At 36.1% G+C, this 25,466-nt stretch overlaps 1 protein-coding gene across 1 annotated transcript in view; it reads right to left on the bottom strand.

Moving 5' to 3' along the window:
• Nucleotides 1-1,110: 1,110 nt before the first annotated feature.
• LOC129001036 (uncharacterized) overlaps nucleotides 1,111-25,466 on the bottom strand; it is a 36,139-nt gene continuing 11,783 nt past the window's right edge. The window contains exons 2-6 of the mRNA XM_054428179.1: nucleotides 9,293-9,468; nucleotides 8,509-8,615; nucleotides 7,459-7,615; nucleotides 6,807-6,904; nucleotides 1,111-1,337 (exon numbers count right to left, since the gene is read on the bottom strand). Coding sequence (XP_054284154.1) covers nucleotides 1,268-1,337; nucleotides 6,807-6,904; nucleotides 7,459-7,615; nucleotides 8,509-8,615; nucleotides 9,293-9,448 — 588 coding nt within the window. The 5' untranslated portion in view covers nucleotides 9,449-9,468 and the 3' untranslated portion in view covers nucleotides 1,111-1,267. The remainder of the gene's footprint in view (nucleotides 1,338-6,806; nucleotides 6,905-7,458; nucleotides 7,616-8,508; nucleotides 8,616-9,292; nucleotides 9,469-25,466) is intronic.

Raw genomic sequence — 25,466 nt, 5'->3', positions numbered from 1 at the left:
GTTAAAAGACATGTTTTGAGGTAACAATTATTTACTTAAAAGATCAATTGTTGTGCTTTTATTTTTGTCATAGATATAAACCACAAGAGAATGCAACATCAAATATTTCTTCTCAAATTAAATTCTGAGCTGCTATGGATAAATATTCATTCTTCTAGATAACCCAAATATATTCAATATAAACTATTAATCGAAAACACTGTACACATTACATTAAAAAAGATAGGCTTATTATCGTTTTATAAATGTATACATTACAGTTAAATAGTAGAAAGTATATCCTTTATATAGCTAAGAAGATAAATGCATTCGAATCCGACTAAGTTCGTTACGTTTCGATATTTTATAATAAATGCGGTTTTCACTATGGGAGTCGTCATCATTATTAGTCACGTTTTTTCAGTAACTTTCAAACTAGATCTGAAACATGACATTTTAAGGAACAACCTTTGTGTTGTTGATATTTGTGCAACTAAAGAAAAAGTTTATCCAGCTTGATATTTTACAACAAAATGTATCCACTATTTTGTTTTATGGTTCCTTAGGCAAGTGAGCGTAGCGAACGAGCTAACCTGAAGGAAAGTGAGCGCAGCGAACGAGCTCCAACCTAAAGGTGAGTGAGCGTAGCGAACGAACTTCAAAAAGAACCGAAATTTCTTAAACCATGTCCTCACTCATAACTGCTATAAGCATTTGATACTTATATGCCAATCCCGTACGAAGGACGGGTACTCTGCTAGTTAGGTATAAAATAATTCGATGATAAAATTATAAATACCGAAAATTACATTAGAACGTTTCAATCTGATTTATTATTTCAAAAAAAATTTATTCTCTGAACCAGTAGAGGTACAATAAACTCTGAATATGATATTTTTAATACGAAATTAATCATATTGGTGCCCTGACCTTAGGGTGGATAATACGTTAATTTTCTGTCGGTTTTGTATATAAGATTTTTCCAAATATTTTGTTTTATTTTGAGTTTGCTTTGTGCTAAGTTTTTTTATTATCAGGTAATTTTTCATGGTGGCTATACACTAGTAAAATATATATTTTTTAAATAATGCGTCTTGTTTGTTCAAACTTCAATAGATTTTGTTCCATATTTTGGTGTTTATTTTTGGTTGTCAATAAATTTTCCGCGTGGTAAGATAATATTTTTACCATCCTCAGTCTTGTATTTTTATTTGTATCTATTTGCTACAAAAAATCTTGTAGTTTCTATATATCCATAACCCTGTAGCAGTTGGCATATATTTTTTGTTTATACGAAGAGAAGATTTTCCATCGAGAGTGATGAGACAGGATGATCAATTCTGTGTCTGCTGTTCAATCTGGAAGATACAAAACATATGTTTAGCAGCATGAAAGCAATTGATTTAAAAATTAATATAATTAATTTATCCAATTTTAAATAGTAACTTTATTTACATAAAATGTTTATTTTAATAAGCATCTATCTACATAGTTTACTGTACAGCTGACCTAAACCCGGATTACTGACAGTACTACAGGTATTTAACCTTTTATTTGTAAAATACGTGATCTATAAGCTAAACATGTTAAAGTAATTATGTAAACGATAATTATCAATAGCTATTAGGCCTAAATCCAGTTCACGAATGCTTAGATTTAACTGTGGCACCTCTACTTCACATACTGTTTACAATTCGGCTAGGACTACTATTATGAATTTTTGTCCCCGAGGGTATACCCGTTCCTGACTGATTCCGGGCCGCTCCTTGCCGCACGATGCGCTGGAGAAAACACGATGAGTTTTGATAAAAATACCCCAAACACATCATTGAAGAGGAGCTCAAATGAGCAAGTAAATTCGTTTGAAGTGGAGCAGAGCCCTTTTGTCCGAAGCTCCAAACTTAAGAGGTCGCCACCACCGAAAAACGTGAGGACATCTCCGCCACCTGCACCTTTCAAGTGCTCTACGATTCCCCCGTTAGGATCTCCTTCGGGAAGTGGAGCTGGGAACGGTGCAGAAAATGTTGGCGATGTAGATGCTGTAGGGATGCCGAAGGAAACCCTCACAGCGACGTCGCGGTCGGAAAGCTCTGAGATTGTGCTTCTGCGTCAGGAATATCTTGACGCAGATAGTAACATTGAAACCCGGCTCCGTGACATGGAAAAGACCATTAAGGCTATGCTGGACACCTTCCGGACCCAGAGAGCCGTAAATCAAGTGGTCAAAAATGGAATGGCCAAACTAGAGGATGACCTTGGCTTTGTCTTTGCCTGCCGTCTGGTAAGCAAGGCGACCATGGAAAAGATTGCCGAAAAGGTGGTGTCCCTGCCCGATGAAAGAGCGCTGCCCTCTAAGAAACGTCGGAGGCCTTCCACATCGGAGAGTCCTCCAAAAAGAGAAGAAGGCGTCCAGACCAAAAAGACCACGGTTAAGGCCAAGGCGACTCAGACGGACCTCTCGTCTGCTGTGTCCAGATCCTTTTCGGACGTAGCTGCAGCTCCAGCGAGGCGCCGACAGGCACAGCAACCCACGACCCCCCTTCAGGGAAGTTCCCGAAAGGGGTCAGTGGTGGAGACACCTGAGGCTGTGTGGGAAAAACACCTTTCCAAAAAGGAGAAGAGGCAATTGAGGCGGGCGGAGGTCGCCTCCATGAAGAATGAGGCAGTGAAGGCATTTCCAACCGGCGTGGCCCAAACTGGGCCCGGCTCGGTCCCTGCTCCGAAAAGGTCGCGGCCCATAAAGCCCAGGACGGAGGCAATCCTTGTCAAACCCTCAGGGGGGAGATCTTTTGCCGAGGTCTTGGGCGTAATAAAGGCCAAAGCTAAACCGGAGCAGACCGATACGGTTGTACGGTCGATTAGACAAACCCGGGAAGGGGACGTTCTCCTTGAACTGGGTAAGTCGAAAAACAAGGCTGCTTTTACTGCCGAACTGAAGGCAGCTGTTGAAGGCCAGGGCACCGTCCGTGCTCTTGAGCCCAAGACATCAATTGAGGTTCGAGACATTGATTGTGTGTCGACGGAGAGTGACGTTGTTGAGGCCCTGAAGAAAGCTGTACCCGAGCTTGCCGGGCAAACGGCCATCCTAAGGGTTTGGCTCACAAAACCCAATAGGAGTCAGCAGCGGATGGCAATCGCCGAAATGGCAGACGCGCTTGCCACTAGGGTGCTGGCACTCCAGCATCTGAGAGTCGGCTGGGTCAACTGCAGGCTCAGATGGAGAGTGGAAGTGAAGAGGTGTTTTAAATGCCTCTGTTTCGGCCATTCCTCCCGAAACTGCAAGGGACCCGACCGAAGCAAGAACTGCCTTCGGTGCGGGGAGGTTGGTCACATCCGTAAGGACTGCAAAGTCGAGTCCTGTTTCCTTTGCAAAGAAAATGGGCTCGCTGACAAACACGTAAAGCATATAGCTGGGTCTGGGCAGTGTAGTGTATTTAAAACTGCTCTACAGCAAGCGAAATCTCTCCCACGAAGATAAGAATCCTTCAGTGCAATCTGGAGCGATCCAGGACGGCTGACGCACTTCTTTGTCAGTTTGCCCTCGAACACGATGTCGACGCTCTCTTAATCAGCGAACAGTACCAGTATCGAGATAGGGACCCATCTTTATGGTTCCCTGATAGTCTTGGTACTGCTGCATTCTGGGCTCGTAATGCAGCTAAAGTACAAGTGCGGGGTCACGCGAATGGCCGAGGTTTCGTTTGGGTTCGGTGCAGGGATGTCACTTACTTCAGTGTCTACCTCACTCCCAACGAGGCCATCCGTGACTTTCGTGAGAAGATAGACCGCCTAGAAGAGAGCGTGCGCGATACCACCGGACACGTCGTCGTGGGTGGGGATTTTAATGCTAGGGCTGTCGAGTGGGGAATGACCCTCACCAACTCCCGGGGCAAGTATATTCTGGACTTTGCTGCCAGAGCCGGACTCGTTGTACTGAATGAGGGCAACACGCCAACTTTCCGCCGCCCTGGGATGCGGGGGACGATCCCAGACATTACCCTTGCATCTGAGTCCCTTTTGCCAAGGATCAGATCCTGGAGAGTCCTGGAGGATTACACGGGCAGTGACCACCAGTACATAATTTTTGACGTCCTGGATGGTCATCAGAGACAAGTGGCAGCGTTTCATCAAGTGCCCGTTCGATGGAACATTAAAAAACTGGACGTGGCAAAATTCAATGGAGCCATCCTACGAAGAACGCCGGATATTCATCCCGCAACTGGCGTGCCTCACGCAGAGGCGTTAGTTGCATCCACGATGGAACTGATTGTCTCGGCCTGCGATGAATCTATGCCTCGCAGGAGATACCGGTGCAATAAGCGTCCTGTGTACTGGTGGACTGCCGAGATTGCGGAATTGCGACGAGCAGCATTGAGAGCCAGAAGACTTGCTACCAGGGCTAGAGAACCCCTAAACAGACGGCGTAAGTCGGATGCTTATAGGGCGGCTAGGAGGTATCTTCGTCGAGCCATCAATCGGAGTAAACGCAGTTGCTGGGATAAATTAAGGGACGATGTTGATTCCAACCCGTGGGGCCTGGGCTACAAACTTGTAACCAAGAAACTTGGAACCCGCTCTCCACCTTCCGTTATGGACAGGGTCATTATGGAGAGGATAGTCGAGCCCCTTTTCCCGGCTCACGCGTTGCGACCACTGCGGGATTTCGGAAGGGTGGACGACGTCCCACTTTTCAGCCCTGAAGAGCTGGTGGCGGCCGTCATATCCCTGAAGAACAACAAGGCTCCTGGTCCTGATGGGGTACCCGGTGAAGTCCTCAAGAAGGTTTTGACTACCAACCCCTTGATCCTTTTGAGCATGTACAACGCCTGCCTGGTCGAAGGGGTTTTCCCCTTGTGCTGGAAGACAGCTAGGCTTGTGCTTGTTGGGAAGGGCAAGGGAGACCCAGATCTGCCATCCTCTTACAGACCTCTGTGTATGTTGGATACGGCTGGCAAAGTCCTCGAGAAATTGATCCGTTCCCGGCTGAATTCAGCCGTTGTCGCTGCGGGGGACCTCTCCCCTCGTCAGTATGGATTCAGGACGGGGCGATCAACGATTGATGTGATTGAGGAGGTGAAGCAAGCAGTGATGAGAGCTGAGGATTTTAACCACTACTCTCGCAGGGTTGTGCTGCTCGTAACGCTCGATGTGCGAAATGCATTTAATTCGGCGAGGTGGTGCGATATGCTGGACGCTCTGGAGAACACCTTCCACGTGCCGGCATACCTCATGCGCATCATAGAGGATTATCTCCGGTTCCGCCTCCTCACGTATGACACTGCGGAGGGCCCGCGGACGATGAGTGTCACTTCTGGTGCTGCCCAAGGTTCCATACTCGGCCCAGACCTCTGGAACGTCGCTTATGACAGCCTTCTGAGGTCTGAAATGCCTGAGGAAACGGTCTTGGTTGGGTACGCAGACGACGTTGCAGCTTTGATAGCTGCACGTAGCGTTGAGCTGGCTCAGCTAAAGCTAAACCGAGTTATGCGTACCATAAACGCATGGATGGCAGACCACGGTCTCTCACTTGCTCTGAGCAAAACCGAGATCGTGATTTTGACAAAAAAACGGATTGACACCATCGTGCCGTTGAGGGTGGGAGCCGTCGAGGTTCAAACTGTTCGTTCTGCCAAGTATCTTGGGGTCATGGTAGACAGCAAGCTTAGCTGGCGGGATCAGATCTTCCGAACAGCGGACAAGGCCGCTAGGGTGGTTTCTTCTCATAGCCGGTTGATGGCCAATGTCGGAGGGCCTCGGTCCAGTCGTAGAAGGCTGTTAATGTCTTCGGTCCAGTCCGTACTCTTGTAGGTGTGGGCAGACGCACTAAATAAGGAGGCATACAGGATGCGGCTCGCCCGAGTGCAGCGTCAGGCAGCACTGAGGGTAGCATCTGCCTACCGAACAGTGTCCGAGCCCGCCGTCCTGGTGATTGCTGGAGTCATCCCCGTCAAACTTTTGGCGGCGGAGAGAAAGGCAATTTACCGGCGCCGCGGGGAGGACGAGGCACGAACAGAGGAACGCACCTGCACCTACCAGCTGTGGCAGGAGGGCTAGGAACAGGAGACACGGGGACTCTGGACCAGGCGACTGATACAGCAAGTCCAACCTTGGGTTGATCGGCGGTACGGAGAGGTGGACTTTTACCTCACCCAATTTCTGACGGGACACGGCTTTTTCCGGTCGTACCTGTTCAGGATGGGCAAAGCCGTGTCTCCCGACTGCATATACTGCCCAGGCATTCTCGATGACGTGGAACATACATTTTTCCACTGCCAGCGCTGGGAAAGGCCCCGCCTGGAGGCTCAACAGTTAATAGGACTGCTGTCGGTGGACACGGTCATACCGATTATGACGGAGGGTGAGGACAATTGGACCTGTGTGTCACATTATATCCAGGGTATCCTCCGCGCCAAGAAGATCGACCTTGACCGGGATGCGGTGTAGGTCATAAAGAATCAAAATGCCAGAAACGGTGCGAGCCCTGAGGGCTTAGGTCACATGTTGGCCTGACTTGAAGTAATGTGACAAACATATCCAGGTCTGTGTCCAACAGAGTAGAGGGGGTTTTTTAGTGAGTAGTCTGATAATTTCAGGAGTCTCACACTACAGGCTGGCTACCTGTGTGCGTAAAAGCATTTTCCCTCCTCTCCCTAAAAAAAAAAAAAAAAAAAACTATTATGAATTCAAAACATGTTTTATTACCATGAGGCAATTATATTTTGCAGTAAATGATTCTACGTTTTGAACAGTCGTATTTAAAGTGATTACTCAGTAATATAACTTTACAAAACGTTATTAATGGTCAAAACGTTATAAATCGCACAAACCTTGTACCGAAGCTGGTCAGTGATGTAGAACAGAAGGTAGGAGGCACAAGTGTCTGTAGAGATACCATCGACGATGACGTAGAACTGGACAACTCCATCTGCAGACGTGAAAGAAATAGTATTTGTATATACCTATTTATCTTACAGATGGCTGTATAGATAACTCTCTGAATCAGGTCTGAACAATACTCACAAGATAGAGGATTAAAAATAACTTTTCTCCGAATGAGAATGACTGAAAAACAATTTGTTCTTCGAATGAGAAATTAGTGCGAAATATTGTAGAAGGAATAGTGTTAAAATTATATGGAATCTAGCTATCTGGGGAATAAACTGAAGAAGCTCAATGTTAATTTTACTAAGGATACTAAGAAATATGTGGTTGTTCTTAAAACTTGGTATTTTATAACAAATTGTTTTTGCTTTCTAGATAAATTTTTTATATTAAGATCCAGAATTTAAAAAAAAAATATTCACAACACACTAATGATTACTAGAAGCTATAACTAATTCAAAAGTTACATCAGGGGACATATCTCGTTAAAACTAATCAGAAACTGCCATCAAGTCTAGCAATTAACAGGGAACTAAATAATTTGATACCTCATCTTCCAAAAATATGGCGTCACCTATTAGGATATTTCTTATTTACCTGATGCGTTTTAGGCAACCCTCTGGTGTAGTAGTCTAGGTTACCACGTCTACTGTCTGGAGTCGAGCTTAACAAGTTGGTGTGACTATTTCGCAAGTCTATCTCCTCCAAGTCACTTTCTGATGTAGAACTCTCTACAAGAATCAAGGATTCCAGTCTGAAATAATAAAAACAAGTAACACTTTACAGTTTATCATCAACTGAATAGTATACATTCTGTGATATTAGCGGGACTAAAGATAATTACATTGGTACATTGAATATGCTTCACTTCTTCTTTTTCAAATTTTGTTTCTTCATTTACTAAAGTAACATTCTCACAAAAATCTGTTTACTTCATATAGTTTTCTCTATAGATAATTGTAACGTATAAGCAACGCATGGTTTCTCAAAATAAATGGTAGATATGATGCTTATGATTCAACATATTATTATGTTTAACATGGAAACTTATTGAATATAAATATGTTCTTTCTCAGCACCACGTTGATTTATTAGTGCTAGTGACATAATTAAACGCTTATTCGGCTGTTTTCTAAGCCATTTGAAATTCAAAATTGGCTACTGGAAGCAAGATTCTATGTACTCGTACGTGGACGTCTTTAAGTGTCGGAAAGTTCGGCAAACGTATTGTGTTTAGGTTCGATTGGGTTACAGTCAATATCTTTGAAATTATTGACAAATCCCAAAAAAGTATTCAATAATATAGATGGATAATCTAAGCTTGTAATGTAATAAGTTTTTAAATTGTTTTTACTGTGGTAAATTCTACATCATTCTATTAATTGTTAAGGTTTCATTTATCTTATCTGGTGCATTTGGTACAGACTAGTTTACTCGTGGAATCAGTCAGCATCATCAAAGGCAATCAGGCCTTTTAAGAAGATGTATGGGAGTTTTTTTTATAACTGTACCCGTAAATCTTGCTTTAAGGTATGACTTATTTATATATTATCACCCACCGAAATCGAATACCTTAGGGAGAATGTTTGATTAGCATACATCGATTTCTCCTTACATGTGTGTAGCTTCTAGACTTTAGATATCTACCTGGGTATCTTGGGCACTGCGGGACTGCTGCAGAAGTGAACGCAGCTCATCACTACCACTATGAAGGCGAGGTTGAGGACACACGTCATCCCGATGATCATCAGAACCTGAGAACCAAGTAATGTACAGGCTAAATGAAATCAATTTGTTCAGTAATAATGTATAACATCAGTTGACACATTTACTAATAGGTGTCAGTGGACAACTTATACAGAGTAGTATGACACCTTGTAGTGAACCTGTCAAACAAAACTGATCGTAAGACATGCGTGCACCTATAATGTAAAATATCTCACAATTGATCAAACTGTGGCTATAATATGTATACTGTTAGATAACGAATACAGTTTATTATATCCACAGAAAGACAGCTGCGTTCATTCATATATGAACCTCTTCTCTGGTACGAAGTGTAAGGATAGTTTACCTCGTTGGTGTCGTAACACACGGACGCACAGTCCACGGTGGTCGTCGAGGACGGAGACGTGGCAATTATATATACCTATATGAATCTCTTCTCTGGTACGAAGTGTAAGGATGGTTTACCTCGTTGGTGTCGTAACACACGGACGCACGGTCCAAGGTGGTCGTCGAGGACGGAGACGTGGCAATTATATATACCTATATGAATCTCTTCACTGGTACGAAGTGTAAGGACGGTTTACCTCGTTGGTGTCGTAACACACGGACGCTCGGTCCACGGTGGTCGTCGAGGACGGAGACGTGGCAATTATATATACCTATATGAATCTCTTCACTGGTACGAAGTGTAAGGATGGTTTACCTCGTTGGTGTCGTAACACACGGACGCACGGTCCACGGTGGTCGTCGAGGACGGAGACGTGGCATTGATCACTTGTGACAGCGCTGTTGACCTCCACAAGTGATGTTTCCCGTGATGCCTCAACCTGTGACTCCCTTCACCTAGAGACGTCCCCATGGCGGCTACTGCATCTTCATCTGAAACAAACAAGGTAATGAATATTCAATAAATTGTTAAAAGAGCTATACTTTCATAGAGCGTGTTTATTTGAGACAAATTTAGGGTCAAATGGTCTTTTACAACTAACCGCATTACAGTTATTTATGCTCCCCTGAGAGATGTAGAGTTATTTTGTTTCCAGGATAGGTGGATCCAAGGTGGGATCCTAACCACTGGGATTATCAAAAAGCTGAACTAGTTATTTTTTTTCTTTAAAATGTACTTATGAAGAAAATATAACTTACTTTCAATGATATGATAAAGTAATTAAATGATATATAAATGTTTAAAACTCAAGAGTTAACTAGAGGACCCATGCTGCTCCGCAGCGTTAAAATAATTATTATATCCGAGAAATAATCAAATTTATAATTTTTGATTGAGTAATACAGTATCTTGAGCTTAACTGATTCAAACGATCAATATCTCAAATTAAATCCTATAATTTACTGATTAGTTTGTGTCTAAAACATATAGAAAAACATGAACAATGCTGCAGCTATTGATTTTTACCCATATTAAAACCTTATGAAAAATAATTTTTATATTGGTTAATCACCTTGCGTTTGCTTGAAACTCGTCCGATTTGAATAACTAATACCTTAAATGAAAGCCAGTATTTAACTAAAGGTTCTTAGACTAAAATATATAGGATTATAAATTTATAACTGGTAAAGGTACATCTTAAATTGAAGTTAGAATTATAAAATAAATCAAATTATGTGTTCTGGTCGTGTAATACTGTAGGTAAATATTTGTAGATGATTGGTGGCAAATCTGTGCGTGCATACCTTCAATTCGAGACGAAGAAGAAAAGAAAAAACCAAATTTAACTCCCATAAGAAATACATGGGGAGCAAATTTTGTTTACGTATAAAACGATTAATACTATAGATAATTATATGCCGATGCTTGATGGCAAATCTGTGCGTGCATACCTTCAATTTGAGACCTCAATCATGAAAATCGGTCGGGTAGAAGAGCCAAACGAACTCGGCAAAGAAAAACCAAATTTAACTTCCATAAGAAATACATGGAGAGCAAATTTCATTTGCGTATACACCGAGTTCGATTATAGGTAAATATATACCGATGCTTGATGGCAAATCTCTGCGTGCATACCTTCAATTTGAGACCTCAATCATGAAAATCGGTCTGGCAGAAGAGGCAAACGAACTCGGCAAAGAAAAGCCAAATTTAACTCCCATAAGAAATACATGGGGAGCAAATTTCATTTGCGTATACACCGAGTGGGATTATAGGTAAATATATACCGATGCTTGATGGCAAATCTCTGCGTGCATACCTTCAATTTAAGACCTCAATCATGAAAATCGGTCGGGTAGAAGAGCTCAACGAACTCGGCAAAGAAAAGCCAAATTTAACTCCCATAAGAAATACATGGGGAGCAAATTTCGTTTACGTATAACCCGAGTGGGATTATAGATAAATATATGCCAAAGCTTGATGGCAAATCTGTGCGTGCATACCTTCAATTTGAGACCTCAATCATGAAAATCGGTCGGGTAGAAGAGCCAAACGAACTCGGCAAAGAAAACCCAAATTTAACTCCCATAAGAAATACATGGGGAGCAAATTTCGTTTACGTATAAACCGATTAATACTATAGATAATTATATGCCGATGCTTGATGGCAAATCTGTGCGTGCATACCTTCAATTTGAGACCTCAATCATGAAAATCGGTCGGGTAGAAGAGCCAAACGAACTCGGAAAAGAAAACCCAAATTTTTTTAATATATAAGATTGTTTTTACTTTTACGTAGAGCTTTCACCTAAACTGTCCAAGTTGAGACCATAAACTCCACCAGATGTACCACAAATCCCGTGAGAGCCACTTTACCGTCAGCTGTACACAACGCAGAGACTGTAATGTATACTTAACTTTGCACTAAACTGCAGAAGACATATTATGTAAGATGGCTTGATTGAAGGAATGTGATATTTAAAAAGTGAACACATGTATTTGTAAGTGTTTAATATTGCTAAAATTAACATATATTTCTATTCTTTATGGGCTAAAAGGTATTTTAATAAATTATATTATTATAAGTGCACGACTGAAATATTTTATCTTCAGAATTATATTACAACAATAATTTGTAAACAATATATTGACTAATTTTTTAACAGCAATACAGTGTTATTTATTTCACCATCATTAAACCGGAGTTATTAATTTTAGCTTAAGAAGAAAACAGATGTTGCACTATTCCTCCCTAACGACATTTTCAGAGTTAAAGTTTCGGACTACCAAAGTTTCGTTCCAACTAGTTAAACATTCATTGACACTATCACACATTTTTGGGACAAACCGTCATTATGAGCACATTAGAAAAATTTGACTTCTATATTGAATGCCTAATACATTTCACCAATAGAGATAATATTCTAAAATTTGTTTGTTAGAAGTTATGTGTATAGACAATTTGAATCACCGTTCAAAACATTATTTTAGCCTTATTATTTGTATTAACTAATTCCATCAGTCACTTTAGCGTCTATTTGTTAAAGGGCGATTCTTATTTAGGTTCTCAAAAAAATCTCGGTCCGTCTTTACAAGTCTTTAAATATTCTTTATAGTATGTACAAGTTTATTTTAGCGTTTTGATAACACTTCAGTAATTGAAAGGATATCTAAATTGGGATTCAAAAATAATCATACGAGTTTTCGGGGAGTTACATGATTGTCAACCTTGAACTTTAATAACAAACCAATCTATACTATCGATACTACTACTACATCGATAATAGGATTAAATAAAAATTTCCATTTGACTAAATTTATGAGAAGAGTTTGGCAATATTTCTTAAAGTAAAATATGTTATACTCTTCTGGGACATACTACTTCTCTAGGGAATTGCCAACTCTAGAAACGGTGTTCTTAGTTTCACAACGTTCACAACTACTTTAGGTCTCATAAACCCAAGGATTTTGAAGTGGTTTTTCATTTTACAAATACATGTAGCAACTGTAGGCTTATTTTAAATGCTGACCAACAAACTATTTGTAATTCTAAAATAGTTTTCTCTAAAAAATCAAAGAGATAAACTGGGTTTACACAAAGAGCTACAATGTAATCAAATATCTATAAACTGTCTCCCTTCCATAGCGGTTCTGGAGATTTCCCAGTTTATGTAGTCATTAAAGTAACTATGTTAACAGCAGATGCGTTACAGGGTTTATGGTACTTGTGGTAGACTTGAGGGCTGAAACTTTGACAGCTTATGTTGTTCTACCTAATAGCTTGTGGGTTTTATTTTACCTTAATGAGTTTAACACCAGTATTATTACTTAGTAATCAAATAGCAAATCTAATTAAATGCTAGAAATTATTACGTAATTTTTCACTGGCCTTAAAATATCGGTGAAACTGTTTTAGGTGCAACTTTTCGTAAGAGCTGATTAGTGTACGAAGCTGAAAGTACGACACGAGTTCATTCTAATTCTGAACTACGAGAAATAGCATTTGAAAATGGGACAAAAGAACAACTCAAAAATCAAGTGTATTACTTCCTAAATTTATTATGAAAAGTAGGAAAAAACAGTTTTAATCTAATAGGTGAAACCCGTCGAAATCGACGGTTACTTTCAAGGCTTACGTTAATTCATCTAACTGCGATAAATTGGGTGAAATATACATATTTTGAGCATTTAACATTGTTTAAAGAGTAATAAGTGTAAAAAGAATAATGATATTAATTGCGTTAGTTGCCAAATTTGGTTGATCATTCAATGAATAAAATATTACCCATACCGTACGTCATCGGAGTTATTATTAGTAGCCTATGTTATTTGGTATATCTTCCTTTGGAAGTACGTTTAAATAGTATTAAAATGGTATTGATGGATCTTTTGTAGTTAAACACTTTCGTGATTTCATTAGTGTAAAATGATTTATTTCAAAAGAAAATATTTTTTTGGGAAGACATATTCTAACTTCAAAGGAGTATATCCGTTACAGTGTAAGTTTGATTTTTCCTTCGTCACGTCGCGTCAGTTCATATCGTACTTCTGTGCCAATGAATGAACCCTTAGCTTAGTTTTGAGAAATTATTGATTGTGGGGTTACTGTTAAAGCTGGAATTTCTTGACATGGGGGATGTCAGTTAGTTGTCTCAGCCTTATCAATAATATAAATTTGTCAATATAATCTCTCTACGGAATGTTAGGTGTAGTGGAATACTTGAAGTGAAGTTGGCTTTTATTCTTGTACTGTTAGGGGCCTCCTCGTTTATATGGTCGTGCGGCTTCATAGGCAACATATAATGCAAAAGGGACATTTCCAAAAAACAAAAATACTGTAAATTGGCTGAAATTTGAATATATTGACGTTTACATATTGTTAATCAACGTATCTTATAAAGGATGATGTGATCTAGTTTAAAAGGAATATGACCTTTCTGTCGTGACAGTAGCTGCTTAAAAAGTATTTTCTCTTTGTACCATCTTTTACAGCCAAAATGTCGTGTTATTTTCAATAATGTTACCAAACCAAACCAGTGCACCACCAAAGTCTGTAATATAGGCAGGTGCAAATAATTTGTCAAGATGGGTACCATTTTAGACAGTTTCTATGTTTGGATTTTATTAGGCATGATAAGAGCAGATATTTCTACATAAATATTTGATGTGTGTAGAATAATATGATAAAATGTAGGCAAAAGTGGTAAAAAAAGGCAGACACCAACCTGTACAATAGATATAAAATAGTTCAATAATAAATAATTTAAGAATTGCTGTGATAAAAGGATTTTCCACAGATTTCGTAAAGGAAAGTTATATTGCAAAACATGCCATGATAAAGAAGAAAGTCAAATCATAAAATAACATTGCAAATACCTATTTGGTGGAATTCACTAACTCCCAATAAATGTGTGTTGTTTGAAATACAATTTTAAAATCAACAGCTGTTTTATTAAAAAGTATTATTCACATGGCCAAAATGTAAACAACTCTGTGGAGGGATCTTTAAAGGCTTCTGGGGCAGAGTCCTAAAGGATTTTGATTAGTTTTTCTTTTGATAACTCATCTACAGACCAAGACCTTTCTTTGGACACCTCTACTAAGTTTTTACACCCAGCCGTTCTCTCAAATTAGTGGGGACAAAGTTTCTAATTAAATATTCAGATTTCCCCATGTTAATCTTATGGGAGAAACTCCAACTTTGATGGTCTGTGGGGCAAAGCCCGAGGATTTTTACTACGTGAATTGGTGAAAGGGGGCGTCTACACAAAAAATACTTTATTTTGACACGTCGTTTGTAAAAATCCGTCCATTATTAACGGAGGAGTAGTGTTTTGTAGAAATCGCCTTCACGTATCTTCTTCTTTCTATATAAAAGGCAAAGCCCTCACTGACTGACTCACTCACTCACTCACCCACTCATCACTAATTCTCCCACTTCCCATTTACCTAGGAGGCTGAAATTTGGTACACTGATTCTTTAGGCATTAAATAGGAAAACTAAGTGGTTTTTATTCTGATCGGACTCTCGGGCTCCGCCCCAGTGGCTCTGGAATTTCCCATGTTAATCTTATGAGTACTTATATTTAAATGGAATTAATGAATCTTAACAGCTGTTTCAATTAAACAAGTTGGTTCTGTTCTATGATGTTCAATAGCATTAAAGTTACAAGGATTACCAACAGGGTGCAGCACCATTATTTATTTTACATTTATGACAACAGCTAATTTGTAACCAAAAGGTGAGTGAGCGTAGCGAACGAACTTCAACCTCAAGGCGAGTGAGCGTAGCGAACGAGCTAACCTGAAGGCAAGTGAGCGCAGCGAACGAGCTCCAACCTAAAGATGAGTGAGCGTAGCGAACGAGCTCCAACCTAAAGGTGAGTGAGCGTAGCGAACGAACTTCAACCAGGACATGATTGAGCCATGCGAACGAGATCATCTTGAAAATTAAGAAGTGAAACGGGGCAAAGCCCGCGGGTTACAGCTAGTTATATATAAGGATATGCAAAGCATTATGAAAAAATCTTATTACTTACCTAAATCCCTATTTTTTTACTCCTATACTCCTAAACAACCATTATAAAAAGGCTGATTTTCTCATCCAATAAAATGACAAGTTTCCTCAAAATGTATATACTGGTGTTCAAATAACTCTTGATTACCAGCCGACCGATTTTACGATTTAATTGCACAATTGTATTATCATATCAGCTATATGTCTTATTTTTAATGGATATTGACGTTTAATAACGACAAATATTTAATATGAACTCATATCTATATGTAGAGTAAATAATGATAATCTAGTTGTTTGAATAGGAAACGCGATGAATATTTATTCAAATAATCCTAACTTAATGAGAGACCTGATGTTGCCAACCTGACAACACGTTCTGTATTTGCCTTGTCCAATGCTGAGCTGAAACACACACATGACGTTGTCCCTTCTACAGCTAGTCCATCAAATGTGATTGTATTTGCTTAGGTACAGATCATGTCAAAGTGGATTTATATTTATTTTGTAGCTAAGGCCTGTATAATTTACTAATGTCAGAATTATTTTTAGTCCTTTAATCTTTATGGCCTTTGTATAATCCAAAACATAATGATAAGTTTAAGTAGTTACACTTGAAAAATTACAATAATTTAAAATCCAGTTTGAATCTGGATAAATTCCGAGTAAATAAATGAAAGTAGAATTCGGTTCATAAATGAACTAGAGACAGAATTCTAAATTTCCTTTAGAAGACCAAAGACAATACAAACGTAATAAACCTCAACTCAAACATTCGGCACACATAAACCAACGTTCGGGTTGGTAATTAAACTCTAGCCTAGCTAGACTGTTTTTATATCTTAGGAGTAATAGGAGTTTCATTTGAAATAATTTGGCCACGCATTATTGAAACTACTGCAGATAAGTCAAATATAAAAGGAGAGAATTGACTTATAATGTATCGTATGAGTCTTTAACCGTGATTATCTTTACTTTTATTACTAGTTTCATCACTATTATTGTTACATTAAACACCAACGGGACCAAGAGAAGTGTTTTATGATGATTGTGATTTGATGAAGACTTTAGAGTGGGACTATATGTGTAGCCTAATTGTTAGCTACCTCTATTTTTTATTTAGCTAGAGTGACTTAAAAAGCCCAACAATTAATGACAACTGAACTCAGATTCAAGCTATCAAAAAGCTACTGGCTTTACTCAAGATCGTATTGCAAACCTTTATATTTTAATGTGATCGTTACAACTACTATTTACCAAGCGTTTTCTTCTTATGAGCAGTAATAAATAAATGCATATTCTTTTGTTTTAAGATTTATTAGCATATTAAACAAATTTAAGATTCAATTGATCAGTGATTTTCAGATTAAAAGAGAAGAAGGTTTTTAATTATAAACACAAGATAAAAAATTCTTGTGCTCTTTTCATATGTTGAACATTTTATTAAAAATTATATTCTACTCTTTTTACTTTTGGTTTTTGACGCGGTGAGTTTTTTTATTTCTTCAACTAGAGTTCTTTTTAATTGTTAAAATAAAAAAGTTTCTTACGAAGGGATAAAAAAGAGGCAACAATCCAACTGTGACAAACAAACAAAAAACAAATATTACAAAACAGTAAACATAAGTTTTTCATAACAATTTCCTATAGATAGACTATAGCCCAAGTATATTCATAATTTAAAAAAAAGCATACACAACTATCTGAAGAGGTTTTTGGCTGTCAGTCTCATCTATACCCAAATACTATATTGTCCACTGAGACAACACAAACAGAGACTGTTGAACCTGATAGTGTTTGTCTCGTGTTATGTTGTTGTTGTTTGACTTGTGACTATCGTCTCATCAGGTACTAGGGATATTAAAGATTTCCTGAACGTCCAAGCTAATGATAAATCGTAATAAAATACATATCCTCGAAAAAAATTACTACCTTATTTAGCATATATTTTTTTAGATTATAATAAAAGAATGTTTGTGGACTATTCGTTAGAAACATTACAGTCTAATGTATTTTGTTTTAGGAATACTGAGTATTTATTTAATTTCATATACCACTTTGTTCGTTTTAATTGTATAACTTACCGATATAGTAACATTCGGAATGTTCAAACAAAGAAGATTCATTTGGATTATTTCCAATCTAGGTTTCAATTAATTTACATTGAAAAAATAACTAATGATTATAAAATGAATGTATATATGCTTTTACACAATAATTTCTTATAGGTGCTATAAGAAATAATAAATAATCAAATTAAATCAAAAACTCTCTATATATGGTACTTTCCTGTTAAAGGGAACATTCATTATTGTCGATGATTTTTTCGATATATCGATATTAACAAATTGAAACATATCAGCTGACAACTACGATAAATTTTGTCCAGTATCAACAAACAATAATACAATGAAACTGTTCTAAAAAATAACCTAACATAACTAACCAAACTTAATGTAACATTTAAAAATTCCGTGTTTTACTTGCCTTTACTGTTATCAAACGGAATTTTTAAATAGTACAGCAAGTTTGGTTGGTTATCTTAGGTTAGCTTAACTTACAACAGTTTCATTTCTTAATCCATATAATAGACTTTTAGCCTAAACAACATCAGTTGTCAATTTGTAATGTAAATCGATATATCGAAAAAAATCATCGATAATAATGAATGTTCCCTTTAACAGGAAAGTACCCATAAGGTCATACTGGTTCGAACATAATATTACAATTTTGATATTTATGAAATCTATGCTTTGAAAGATACACATGATGGAAAGAAAAAAAGAGAATCACATTTTTAAGGACCTCTCTTTATCATCATTTACATAAGCTTCACAAACGAACTCTTTGTATATCAGCTCGCAGTCCATTTTCAAATAAAAGTCTTCTGGTTCAAAAGATTTATAAAATGTAAGCAATTTACATTGTATAAAAGTTTCTTTATACATTTCATATTGGTATCACTGTATAAACTATCCAAAAATCTTTAAAATTATACGATGTTATTGTCTATTGTGACGATGTAACTGGCCAGGTTAATTGTTTTCTTTAGTTTATTTCTAAATAATAAAATATACTTTTAGAAATAAATCTTAAGCCATTACAACTGGAAATTAACGTCTGAATGCAGTGTAAGATTAGTCGCCAAAATACAGATAAATAAATATTACATTCTAAAGCTTTTTTGTTTAATCACGTATTTAAGTCAAAATTCTTTAAGAATGAAACATGATCACTTTTTAACCTAATTCTATTTAAATTCATTATAAAACAAGGAAAATGCGTTTAGTGTTTCGAGTTGGAGCTCCGTTGAACATTAATGGTTGGTTATTTCCATTGAGACTATCTAACATAAACACAATTACAAAACATCATGAATTATTTAATACCTTTTAAGAAATAATCAAAATCCATCTTGTAAAAAAGATCACCAAAATCACTTATTTAAAAAATAAGTTTTGTATTCCCTCTCGCTCCCTTAATGAATGAGTGCCTAACAAATAGCATTAACATTATATGTAATATATATGGTAATCTATTGATACAAATGCTACAGCATATTTTTTTCATACAAATTGAGAATCAATTATTAACCATCAAATAATTTTATACTCGTACTTTGACTTAAAACACGTCCGGAAAAATAAAATTAATGTCTCAACAAACACAGTTTGAATTTTAAGGTACAAATAGTTACGTACAATGTGACTTAAGTAATTACGTTGCCGTAAATAATTCCAACAAGATCATTTGATTTTGTTGAAATTATTAACGGCACCTTTCCCAACATATCTATGAACTCTTTTAAGGTTAAAAATATTCTTCATATATGAATGTTAATATTTAAAGGAAGATTGTGGATGTCTCACGTATATCCTTTGTCATAAACAATGACAAAACTGCCTTAATTGACTTCAGCATATCATCAAAGAGTAAATCTGATCTCTGTGTTTGGATTGACGATGTTGCCGTATCGTCTGTGAAAAATTTGAAATGTTTAGGGCTTAACATTGATAAGAATCTGAAGTACAAATGTCATACTGACATTGTTGCACGAAGGGTGAATTCCGGAATTTTTGTTTTACGTCGGCTGGCTCCATTTGCAGAAAAAACTGTTCTTCTCTCAGCATACTATGCAGTGGTTTTCCCCTATCTCTCATATGCAGTCACGGTATGGGGATCTGAAATATGTGCAACAAAACATATTTTTGCGCTCCAGAAAGAGGCAGTGCGGGTTATTGCTGGCATTGGTCGAAGAGATTCATGTAAATCGGCTTTCATTCAATTAAGAATACTCACTTTCCCTTGCATCTATATCTACAACACTTTGATGTTTTAAAAGCAAAACCATAGTTTTTTTGAACCTTTATTCCCTCACTCCGATTACAATACCAGGAAAAGAACCGATTTAAATATCCCACAACACAAAACTTCCTTTTTTAAACGCCATGTGTTTTACAATGCTATAATGTTGTTCAACTCGCTGCCCAACAAGCTTAAGTCAATAAGTGACATCAGCTTATTCAAACGAAAAATTAAAATATTTCTAATCGAAAAACGTTTTTATTCTGTAAAAAATTATGTTAAAAATAGGTGGTAAAGAGGTTTGTTACTTATGTGAATGTATTTTAATTATTGTATTTGAATAATGTGACTCAAGCCATGCATGTTACTGTGTTTTATACGGCAATAAAGAATTTTTGATTTGATTTTTGATTTGATATCCTGAATAATTAGGTCCACGCAACTAGCAAATTACGTAAACCTCTTATGATTAATTGACTCCTTGGTGAAATGGTGCTCCAAGACCATTACCTGGTAAATAGGCAGGGCTATTGACGTTTCCTTTAAACAGATACTCGTATTGCCAATTAGATAGCATCTTGTAGGGTTTGCAGACACATTCATGTTCCCTAAATATGTATTTGAACTATACCGAATGATAAAATAGTTACCACCACAAGTTTTAACCTGAAACAAGTTAAAACATAGGTGATACATCCAGGTGCCATAAACTGCTAAAAACTGCTAACCCGTTTCTAAATTTCAGTTTCTTTCTATGGTTCTATATTCTAATTTACTTTAATCCTTTCTTAACTTCTACAGGGCTTTGAAACTTAAATTCCGGTGGATTTATTTACGTCTTGCAGTATGCTGGTCAATTTGACAACAAATCTTTAAGAAAGGTATAAAATATTAGTCCTAAAATTATACTGAAGCAAAATATAATGTTATAGGTTAGTTAATAGCTGAGCCTAAAACAGGGACAACTAGTTACCTAGCATAAACGCTTATAGTAGGTACCTTAAAAACCGAACACCACTTTCAAAATATGTTACAGTATTATTATTTTTAATTGAAACTGGGTTAACAAAAACTGTCATGATCGATCAGCAATCACTGGGTTTTCCCCTCAAACTTTTTTTATCAATTATAATACGTATTATCATGGACTTTTGGATAGATACTGTACATATTACTTTAAAATATTTAATAAACCCCTTACGATTTTTCGTTAAATTTCTACGCTATTGCATTCTCATAAAAACTACTTTGAGTTGTCAATTCAATTATTAACTTAATTTAAAATGTAAAAGTCATTATCGTTTTTCCTAAATAGCTATGCTTTTGACTTCTCAAAACTCCATTGTCGTACATTTTTGCCATTGTTGAGTGTAAAATCTGATATTTTAGTGTTTCAGAGATAACCGAGAAAATAAATTACCTGACAATGCATTGACAGACCTGGTGGCCCCGACCTGACAACAAGTTCTGTATTTACCTTGTCCAAAGCTGATCTGAAACACATACATGACGTTGTCCCTTGTACAGCTGATCCATCATTCATTATATGTTTAGGCACAGCACATGTCTTATTGAGTTTATAAATATAAATATAAACACATCTATCATGTTGTGTTTTATTTCTGTTTCCTTATTTACCGTTTGTTTTATGCATTTATCATAAAGCTACAATTCTGGGTAAATAAGTATTTTTAGTGAATGAATAGAAACTTACGGAACGGTAAATGTAATCAAAGTATAATTTTAATTCAAAGTGAATAGCAGATGCAATAACCTTATATAGATAAATACAACACGACCGCTAATAAACTTTAACTCAAACATTGTCACACATAACCCGAGGCACGGTTTAGTAATTGAATTGCAAGTTTAGAGTCTGCCTCGACTTTATTGTTATCTCTATTTAACGATCGTAGAGTTTTGGTAGTGTCGTTTGTTCTTTGATATTTAGGATTTTGTGAACTTTAAATTTGAACTACCGCAACCAAGACAGAACCATTATCATTTATAAATCACCGTGTACTTATACTCAACCATTATCTAAAGAGATCAAATAAGTTAGATATTTAAAATAGATTAAGAAAATTACATAAGTCATAAGAGAGTGGACGTTGTTATTATATATAAATATATGAAGTCGTCGGTGGCCTTATCGATTGGTAATATTGAAATCTTCAGTTTGTCTATTAATATTGACATTTGAACGAGTTTTCTCTTAGAAATGCGTAAGTATTGTGATAATGTTTTGTTAAATTTCTTATTTTTGCATGTTCCATATATGTTGCATAAATTAATACGATAACTAACAAGGAGAATGCAATGAAACTTCATTATAGTAATAACAAATTAGTTAATGCTTATCACATAGTTACATTAAATATTTTAATAAATCATATAGTGATATTTATTAAATAATTATATCAGCCATTAACATGGATAAGGAATTTCGTCGTTGGCCACAGGTGCAAAAACGTTGCATTAATTGACGCTAGTTTTGTGAGTTTGACTTTTTGTATCTTAATTTAATCTCTGCATTATCACTACTTCTATGATTGAATAAAAAAAATTAATGAACATCCTGTTATTATTTAAGGCCTAAATATACGGAAAGTAAATAATATGTCTTAAATGGTTGTAATAAATATGTCTTAAATTTTAAAAATAAACTTGTTGATTTGTTAATTTATTGTTATCTTCTATACTTATAAAAGTCAAATACCATTCACTGACTCACTTATGACTGTATCTCAAAAACTACTAACCCTAAGAACTCAGAAATTGGCATGGAGAATCCAATTAGGCTCTAGGTGTGCAATAAGAAGTGTTTTAAAAAAACCCATCTGGGCTCTGTCTCAGTGGCCTCCAAAGTTCCCATGTATTCCTTATGGGGAAATTATTTGTTTACATATGAAAAGATGAATATTTTTTAATTTTATACTAAGGGAACAGCTGGTTGTATTTATTTGATTGAATTTAAAATATTTGTATTTTTTGTGGCTTGAAATTGTGAACTCCAGATGTTTTATGGACTTGTGTGTGAAATGTGTCTGTGTTAGTGTGTGTGTGTGTGGTGTTTAGTTTAACTGCATGACACTTTTTTGTAATCGATAAATGAATTTAAAAATCAAGATGTACTCTATTTGTTGATGTTTTTAAGAACTTTTTCTCGCCAACTAAATAACAGTAGGTATATTATTTAATGTTTTGAGAATATCAATGTCAAAGAAATAATTAATTATTTGCAATCGAGTTTAGTAATTATTAGCACTTTAGACTTAAAAGGTCACATATGTTTAACTTATATTTTTGTGAGTGAAGTCACGATGGAGTAAGCTAGTTTGATATAATTTTAAATCAAATGTACCCCAAATAGTAAAAAATATGAGATTAATTTTTCTAAATTCTCTGAAAAGTTTAGTATTTAGTAGGAATTTAAAACAACGATGAATAAATCAAATACAATCCCCCAGTAGAAAACACCACGCTATCATAATCTATGTGAGAATATAATCCCTCTTGCTTTTTTTTTAATAAGTAAATAAAATTTTCCAACATTTATAAATCAGCCTTATTACTTATAGGAGTTCACAGAACTCGTTAATGCTTATCACAGTTACATTAAATATTTTTATAAATCATATAGTGATATTTATCAAATAATTATATCAGCCATTAACATGGATAAGAAATTTCGTCGTTGGCCACAGCTGCAAAAACGTTGCATTAATTGACGCTAGTTTTGTGAGTTTGACTTTTTGTATTTTAATTTAATCTCTTCATGATCACTACTTCTATTATTGAATAAAAAATCATTTTAATGAACATACTGCGATTATTAAGGCTTAGATATGTCTTAAATGTGAAAAAAATAATTAATTAATCTCAAAAACTACTAACCCTAAGAACTCAAGAATTGGCATGGAGATTTTAATTAGGCTCTAGGTGTGGCTTGAAAATAATTGGTGTTTAGTTTAACTCCATTTAACATTTTAACACTTTTTTGTAATCGTTAAATGAATTTGCAAATCTAGATGTACTCTATTTTTTTGATGTTTTAAGAACTGTTTTTCAGCAACCAAATAACAGTTGGTATATTATTTAAGGTGTTCAGAATATCAATGTCAAAGAAAGGATTATTTGCAATCGAGTTTAGTTTAATTCACTTAAGAGGTCACATATGTTTAACTTACTCGTATATTTTCGTGAGCGAAGTCACGACGGAGTAAGCTAGTTTGATGTAATTTTAAATCAAATGTACCACAAATAGTTAAAAATATGAGGTTAATTTTTCTACATTCTCTGAAAAGTTTAGTATTTAAAGTATGAACTTAAAATGACAATGAATAAATCAAACACAATCCCCCCAGTAGAAAACACTACTCTATCATAATCTAAGTGAGAATATAATCTCTCTTGTTTTTTTAAATAAGTAAATACAATTTTCCAACATTTATAAATCAGCCTTATTACTTATAGGAGTTCACAGAACTCGATTATTCATATCTTCAAACTGCATTTGAATGCTTGGCCGGGATGCAAAGCAAGGGCTCTCAAAATTCTAAACCAGTTGCTTTACAAAGACTTTACTTGTTAAATGGCTAATTTTCCTGTTTGCGAAGGCTAATTCTAAGTGGGTTTGCCATAATGTCTTCTTAACGACATTTTCTTATCACTTGGTATAGTATATACACTGCCAAGGACAATCGCTGTATAATTATACCTGTCTAAAACATGATGGTAATACGACGAGCTGCTAGACCTGCAAATATTTCTTGGTTAAGCATTCGTTCCCTTATAAAAATAAAATATATGACTTAAAATGATGGTACCGGTATATTTACGATTAATAAAATTTTGGGGTATTTTGGGTGCAGCTCAAAGTTTTAAAAATGAAGCCCGACCAAGTGACACCTCGTTATATGTTGAACCTAGAGGTCCCTAACTCCCAAAACCTCAGGCAATAATTCAACCTTGTCCAGCTGCCCCCGAAATTTCCAATTTTGGGCTCCTTATATGAGGCTTTTATATGAGGTTATTGTTTAGTTAGCTAATTAACTAAGTTATGATACTTTTATTTTCAAATTGGTGTTGTGAATAACTTTCAAACTATTAATATTTCTTACCGTATAAACGCAGATTATTTATACTGTAGGTATTTACATATCTTACTGGAAGTAGTATGGTAAAATTTGTATTAATTATATTTTAAAATTAGTCAAGTGTAAAGACGTTCCACTTTACACACAGATCAATATAGGTGTTAAATTTAATTACGTAGCCTACATTCTGTAGTTACAACTCTACTGTAAATATGTAGTCATGACATTACTGAAAACCCTTTGCTCACTTAATTTAATTTACATTATGGGACAAAAACGAGAGAAAAGCTTTTAACGAATTTGTCTGGAATCTGAATAATGAATAAGAAAAAAGTCTAGTTTATTGCCTCAGCATTTAGCTTTAATATAAAATATGAAACAGAATTTTGGCTGAATTTCCGGTTAATTTTTGCTGTAAGTTTGGGAAAATAATTGTAATCATTACCTTAACTCCTATATTAATTATTCTTCCAGGTATAATTCTTGAATACACTCACGCATATACTTACATACAGAAAAATAAAATAAATGAAATAATCAAAATTATCAGTAATCTTTATCAAATTAA

The sequence above is a fragment of the Macrosteles quadrilineatus genome, unplaced genomic scaffold (assembly GCF_028750875.1).
Source record: "Macrosteles quadrilineatus isolate MER2022 unplaced genomic scaffold, UCM_ALF_1.0 Scaffold_8__2_contigs__length_117827958, whole genome shotgun sequence".
Classification (NCBI taxonomy): domain Eukaryota; kingdom Metazoa; phylum Arthropoda; class Insecta; order Hemiptera; family Cicadellidae; genus Macrosteles; species Macrosteles quadrilineatus.
The sequence above is the reverse complement of the archived record's forward strand: the minus strand, read 5'-3'. Positions and strand labels throughout refer to the sequence as shown.